The 7112-nt window shown below is 34.5% G+C and overlaps 1 protein-coding gene across 1 annotated transcript; it reads right to left on the bottom strand.

Annotated features, from left to right (window-relative positions):
- Window positions 1-581: 581 nt before the first annotated feature.
- Window positions 582-6696, bottom strand: LOC116521527 (vomeronasal type-2 receptor 26-like). Its single transcript, XM_032236187.1, has 6 exons — window positions 6680-6696; window positions 6118-6409; window positions 4145-4996; window positions 3262-3480; window positions 2284-2410; window positions 582-1480 (listed from the first exon to the last, which is right to left on the bottom strand). The coding sequence occupies exons 1-6, from the start codon at window positions 6694-6696 to the stop codon at window positions 582-584; spliced, it is 2406 nt and encodes an 801-aa protein (XP_032092078.1).
- Window positions 6697-7112: the final 416 nt, after the last annotated feature.

Raw genomic sequence — 7112 nt, forward strand, 5'->3', positions numbered from 1 at the left:
GAATATATAGGATATACCCTTCTTCCTTAATAATGATTAATAATGATTAAGAAACCTTAATCTTGTTTTGGTCTTCATTCACATTGCATTTTTGCCAGGAATCTGGGATGCCTGTTTTGGTGTAGTATATGTGCCAAAATGCCTGTTTTGGTGTAGTATATGTGCAGATCTAAGCAGTGTGAATCTGGGATGCCTGTTTTGGTGTAGTATATGTGCAGATCTAAGCAGTGTGATCTTATGGAATTGACAGCTAAACTATGTTTTAATTTTATGTTGTAATTGACAATCAATTGTTACTATTTTAGAAGGTTGTTTTTTTTAAAAAAAACGAGAAACATTTAACATAATTTAAACAATTTAAAAGTTGATTCTCCAATAAAAAAATAAAGTTTCTGGCAAAGATTTGATCCAACCCCAATGTTTAAAGCTACATTAAAAGTCTTTTCAATTAATTACATGCTAAATATAATCAACATAATGAAAAGGAAATTTGATTGATAGCTCTTTATTTAGAATTTTTAATGAAAATGTGTTGTTAAATAATAAAAAAGGAAATGTGAACTATGGGTAATATATGAATGCTATTTCTTTCTAATGAGCAGATCCTTGCTGTTTAATACAGGCTGAAACAGAATTATATAGCACTTAGGGGAAAAAATACAGCCCAATAATCCAGCACTAGAAGCTAAGATAGAAAAGACCTCCACAGCCACCATGTATTTTCCCTTGGTGCTCAAGTAAGTGGGAATAAAAGAAAACCATACACAGCAAAATACCAACATGCTGAAGGTGATAAATTTGGCTTCATTGAAAATGTCCGGCAGTTTCTTAGCAAAATATGAGACAGTAAAGCTAACAATGGCTAGAAAACCCAAGTAACCCAGTACACAATAAAACATGGTATCTGATCCTTTCTTGCATTCCACCACAATTTCTTCAGACAGAGCATGCAGGTCAAAATTTAGGAAAGGAGGAAATGTCCATAACCATACAACACAAATCCCAACTTGAATCATGGAGCAGCCAAGAAGAATGAAGTTAGCCAGTTTTTTTCCTATCCATTTTTTCAATTTGGATCCTGGCTTTGTGGCCATGAAAGCAAGTACCACGGTGACAGTTTTGGCCAATATGCAAGAAATAGCTACTGAAAAAATGATGGAAAAAGTGGCTTGTCGCAAATAGCAGGTCAGGGTCTGTGGTTTACCAATGAACAAGAATGAGGAGTGGAAACACAGCAGAAGGGATATAAGTAGATAGTAGGTTAAATCCCGATTATTGGCTTTGACAATGGGAGTGTTCCAATGTATTGTGAATATCCAAAGGACGCAAACTGTGATTACAGATAACATGACAGCCAAAAAGAGTAATGTGATCCCCAAAGGCTCAGTGAAAGAGAGGAAGTTAATTCTTTTAGGAAGGCATTGATCTTTGTTTTTGTTTGAATAGTGATCTTTTGGGCATTGGAAACAATCATCTGTGTCTGAAAGATAGGATATGTAATCTGTTAATATCTAAGGGGATAAACAGTTAATATCTAAGGGGAGAAACCCTACTATTGCCATGAAATATATGCATGAGAAGGCAAGTTAACCAATTTTTATTCTTAAAAGTTATCCTAAACCTTAATGTAAAATAAAGTGTTTGGGGGCATCTCTGAATTGGATGTGTGCCTGAATTTCTCACAAAATATCAGAAAAAAATATTAACAAGACTGAATGAATGGGGATATTCTATTTTTGAGCTTGGGTGGCATGCCACTTTTCTTTTTTTTTCATTTTGCTTTTCAAGGGTTGAAAAATAATCTGGGAATCTTCTTGAATGGGTAGTTGTCAGCTGTGACCAGGCAGATCTTTGCACAACTTCATCAGATATGGCAATTGATCTCTTTCCTAGACAGGATGCCCTTCAGATACTCACTTATGCCCTAGTCACCTTGTGGCTTAAGTCTGCAAGGTGCTGTACATGGGTGTGCTATTGAAGACCACCTGGAAACTTCCATTGGTCCAATATGAAATAGTGCAAATAGTAATGGCCATGCCCATATAACACTTCTGCTTCATAGGTTGCAGTAGTTATCATGCAATTCAAAGGGGAACATTTTCTGGCTTCTTTTAGTTGTAATTTTTTTTCAGAGCTAATTATGTAGAGACACACAAACCTTTTCTATCTTGCCCATTTCTCTAAATAGTGTGGATTCATATTAATAATATACAATGCCACAAGGGGCTAATCTCTTTAAGGGATGATTAAGTTGGAAGCTGTTGGTATTATAATTTATCCTACCCATCTGATCTGAAATTTTTCCATCTGCACATGGGACACAATCATAGCAGCAAAATGGCTTCCCCTCTTTTTTTCTTCTGTGGTAACCCAGATGGCAGTTCTCATTGCAGAGAGAGAGTGGTTGTACCTGCCCACAAAGGAAAGAATATAGATGATGTTCCTATACTGATAAGCAGTATGTCATTAACTCTGCAATTTTAGTGTCATATGAGGTCATGCCTGAATATCAGATATGTGTACTTCCTTGAAATACAGCATAATTAAAATAAAGATAATAAATAATACTATATAAATAAAATAACAATAAAAAGTGAGATTGGTTCCCACCTTCTACAAGAACCTGAAGGCCTAGCTCTACCAGTTGACATACTGGAGATAATTAATTGACTAATAGTAGTTTCCGTATACCCCTATATATTCTCCTTTCTTGTCCCCATTTTCAGTTATAATTTGTATTTTATTTTAATTTTAATGTGTTTTTTGTTATATATTCATATATTTATGGTTAGATTTTAATTTTGTAAGCTGCCCAGAGTCACCTTGTGGTGAGATGTATGGCAAAAATATTAACTAAACAAACAAACAAACAAACAAACAAACAAACAAATAGGTGATAGTTGGAAAAGTTGCCTACCTGCTTTGAAAACATTCCAGACCTTATGTTCCCTTTTTATCTAGCAATATATTTTCATCTGTTTGTGTCCAATTTCTTCATTTTAAAAGTCTTAAGGTCTGGAATATTTTCAAAACAGGTAGACAACTTTTCAAACTATCACCTGGAATAAAATTGATAACATGTGATGTGTTTCAGAGTTGGTGAAGTAAAATGATTGAGAAGTTTAGTGTCAGTGATAAATAATTACCAGTGAGATGGTATTGACTGAAATTATTCAAATAAGACAAGGCAAAATTGTCAAAGACCATTGTAAAAGAATTTCTCAGCTAACTTGACATTTCTGAACTCAAACTGTATCTTACCTGGTTAAATGAATTATGCCATGTGATGGTATCTGTTTTAATGATGAGTTCTTTGTCCTGTGGATTCATCTTTCCTACTCTCACTTTTACAAAGGATTGGTTTGGAAAAATAACCCAGTTTAGAATATCATATCCAGTTGTTAATTCACCATTTTCATTAAAAGACATAATATCCCCAGCACTATTATTAAAAGTGATGCTCCTCAAGAAGGGATGAATCTATAGAGATAAAGGCACATTTCCCTAATCACTGTTTCCACTACATTATTCTTGTTTTTATTTCAGCTTAGGAATTCATTCATACAAGTTTAACATCTTTAGCTTTGCAGACTTACAATGTAATCAGTCAAGAAGCAGAATATTAATTTTATACTGACATCTGCTATGGTAGTCTGAAGATAATCAGCTCCTGAATGGATACAGATTAAGCTGAAATTATTTCTCATCAAAATTCTTTCACCATGTGTTCTGAATATAAATAACTTGGAGCAGCTTTATCTCTTTATCTAACGATATGGATAGTCCTGTTCAAAGGTATCAGATTAGGAATCTATTTTTTTTAAGGAAAAGGCATATTCTGTTATGTTGTTTCTTTTTCCCCAATGTTAAATTAAGGGATGGAAGCAGGAGGGATATATTCAACAAACTATTTGATAGCATTAGAATAAACAGAGATTGTAAATAGAGGTTGATATATCTTAGTATGAAAATATATTAGCATGCGTTTTTGGTAATGATTATACTAAAAAATGCCATGCAACACTGAAACAAATACTGGAGAGGGAAAATAAAATCAGCAAAAGTACCCAACCTATAAAGCCATCAGTGTGTTATACTACTTTTCATCCCTTAGATCAAAACTTAAATAGCAAACATACATTACCTGCCAAGATTTCAGATTCAAAAAAGCCAAATGATGTCTATTAAACATAACTCTTGTTTGTGGACTGGGTTTGTAGATCTCATGCAAAGCATATGCTAATACATAAATAGCATTGTAAATTCTGTAGCTCTGGGAAGTCATGCTCATTTCAAAAACAACTCCTGGCAAATGGTTCAGTTTCTCTTGCCCAGTGCATACTTTTTCATTATGACTAGAAAGGGAACAGTCAAATGCCTGTTGCCAGAAAACCTGGATAAATTTATCATTGTTATCTGCATGAGGATCTAATCCCTGAAGAAAATGGGTGAATCCCAGCAGTTCATTGGAGTGAATTGCAAAAGATAAGGCACCATGGAAGAACGTCATATCAAAACTTTTCTGCAATATGTCTGTTGAGAAATCCCAATGGGCTGTCATAATCCAGATTTTATTTACTGATTTAGTGTCATTGTCTTCCAGGAGCTTATACATATACACTAACCATTTAATACATGTTATAGTTCTATGGTTTGCATGTAGAACAAATACATTAACTTCAGATGAGGTTAATAACATGGATTCAGGTGATGTGTGCATCAATAAGTCATAATAGTTTAAATAATGAGATAATGTTGGTATATTTGCAATGATGGCTGGACAGATGTCATGCTGAGAGAGCAGTGGAGTTATCGTCTGTACAAACTTTTCTCCATCATCATCATCTGTTGCAATGATCCCAACCCACGTCCACCGGAAATGCAAAAGGAGTCGTACAATTCCTGAATATTGAACTATATCACTTGGCATAATTCTATACAAGAAAGGGAGAAATTTGCGAGCATTCATCACTGGAGCAAATACAGAATAGGCAATCTGCCAAGAAAAAAAAGGCAATTTTGTCAAATACTTGTCATGATTTTATTTCCTTTTTGGTAATTATTAGCCACTCCACTGAATAGAGATCGTAAATCATTTGGAATATACTCTATGAAAATCCTTTAACTTCTTTGAGTGAAGACATTCATAATATTTCTAAGATTCAATATGCCAATTTCTCAAAGCCTTTTTCTTTTAGTATTCTCATGAGTTACCCAATATTTGCTCTGTGGCAAAAATATATCATGTGGTAAAATGATCAAAGATCGTAAATACATTTATATATTACTTATAAAGCCCTACATGGCATCGGACCTGGGTACCTGAGAGATCGCCTCCTGCCAATTACCTCCCATAGACCGATCAGATCGTATAGACTAGGCCTCCTCCGGATCCCATCTGCCAACCAATGTTGGCTGGTGACTTCCCGGGGGAGAGCCTTCTCTGTTGCAGCTCCAGCCCTCTGGAACAAGCTCCCTGTGGAGATCCGGACCCTTACTACTCTCCCTGCCTTCCGCAAAGCCACTAAGATCTGGCTGCTCCGGCAGGCTGGGGGGCTGTTGAAATAGCCAGCCCCATGGTAACTATGAATGTTGTGTATTTAAAATTGTTGTTTGTCTATTTGTCTATTTATCCCCTTCCCTTGTTTATTGGAAGCCGCCCGGAGTCCTTCGGGACTGGGCGGCATACAAGACCAATAAAATACAAAATACAAAATACAAATTTAAAGACATTGCACAGAAGAGATCTGTTTTTGAGACCAGGCATACATTTTTCCCATGAAAATATTTAGGCATTAACATTTGGGAGAACAGTAGAGAAGTAACAACTAAAAGTTGCAATGCTGCATGTGGTCTTCAAGACCAGCTAGGAAAATATGTATATTGTGACAGATTGTAAAATTCTTTAAACATATAAGGATATCACAATAATTGTATTAAACATATGTGACATAAATGTAAGTTTTTAAATGCAAAATTTAGTTTTACCTAGCTTTATTAAAACTTAGAGTTTATACTCTGTCAAATCACCAAAATGTCAAATGCAGCTGTTGATCTGAAATAAATAAAAGAAAGATAGGATGTGGAAAAGCTTTGTGAAGCAGTCATTGTGTTTACCTGAGGAATTTTATAGAGGCCAGTGAGGGTTGCCATGTAGAAAGAAGTGGAAGAGTCTAATCCCCCAACCAAGGCCATCATTTTTTTTGCCCTGTCACAGCTATAATTAGGAATGGTCCTTTTCCAAGTGGAAAGAAGTTTCAAAGTATTGTAATAAGTCATCCCTGGACTGGAATAAGTGTCATAGATGTGGAATCCCAGAGTAAGATTTGGTAAAGTTTGGGAATTCTCGTTGATCTCCTTCACTGCAAATGCTATGGTCAGGACATGCTGGTAGTTCTTCAACTTCAAACTAAAAACAGAGTTACATTATGAAAAAGATACAGTCATTGCTTATGGAACCATTTGGTTGGTTTAGTCCATATGGATAAGAAAAGATAGACATTTAGCAAGAGCTGAACTCCACTTAAAAATTATTTCTTATTTACCAAAAGGTCAATTTATATGCCTCTCCTCTTCTCTGCTGCCAAAAAAGCCTTTAAAAGTTTTTTTAAATCTTGAACATATAGAAACAACTGCAAATCTCTTTCTTTTCTAACATGGGTCTGTTATGTACACTTACTAATTCACCTTATCCATGGTCTACAACTCATTTTCTCTAATATGTAAATCTATAAAGATTGTAATTATATTTGTATAATCTCCCCACACCCTAAATATTACACATTTGCTTTTTAGGTTGTTAATGAATTTTCTGAGAAACATAACATAAATGACTCAATATATTCACAAAGAATGTTCATAACTCAATATATTCACAAAGAATGTTCATATACATTTTGAAATAGTGTTAAATTTTAAAATGTAAGAAAAAATCCCTGGTTTTCATTTCAAAAACATCACTTGAGAATTTCAGGTAAATTTGCAGATAAATCCACAGCAAGATAAAGAATAAAATAGATTAAAGGAATGCTGGGTATGATGATGGATAAAAAAGTATAAAATATAAAACTATGAGAAATTGAACAATAACAAAATGCAGAGTAGTTGTTAGA

Source organism: Thamnophis elegans, chromosome Z (assembly GCF_009769535.1).
Source record: "Thamnophis elegans isolate rThaEle1 chromosome Z, rThaEle1.pri, whole genome shotgun sequence".
Taxonomy (NCBI): domain Eukaryota; kingdom Metazoa; phylum Chordata; class Lepidosauria; order Squamata; family Colubridae; genus Thamnophis; species Thamnophis elegans.

Excerpts from the sequence above, each read along its gene's own strand:
- LOC116521527 (XM_032236187.1), bottom strand. Across the intron at positions 4,997-6,117 it reads GCCTCTATAAAATTCCTCAG|ATTGCCTATTCTGTATTTGC; the intron begins GTAAACACAATG and ends TTTTCTTGGCAG. Across the intron at positions 2,411-3,261 it reads GGCATAATTCATTTAACCAG|GTACAACCACTCTCTCTCTG; the intron begins GTAAGATACAGT and ends CTTTGTGGGCAG.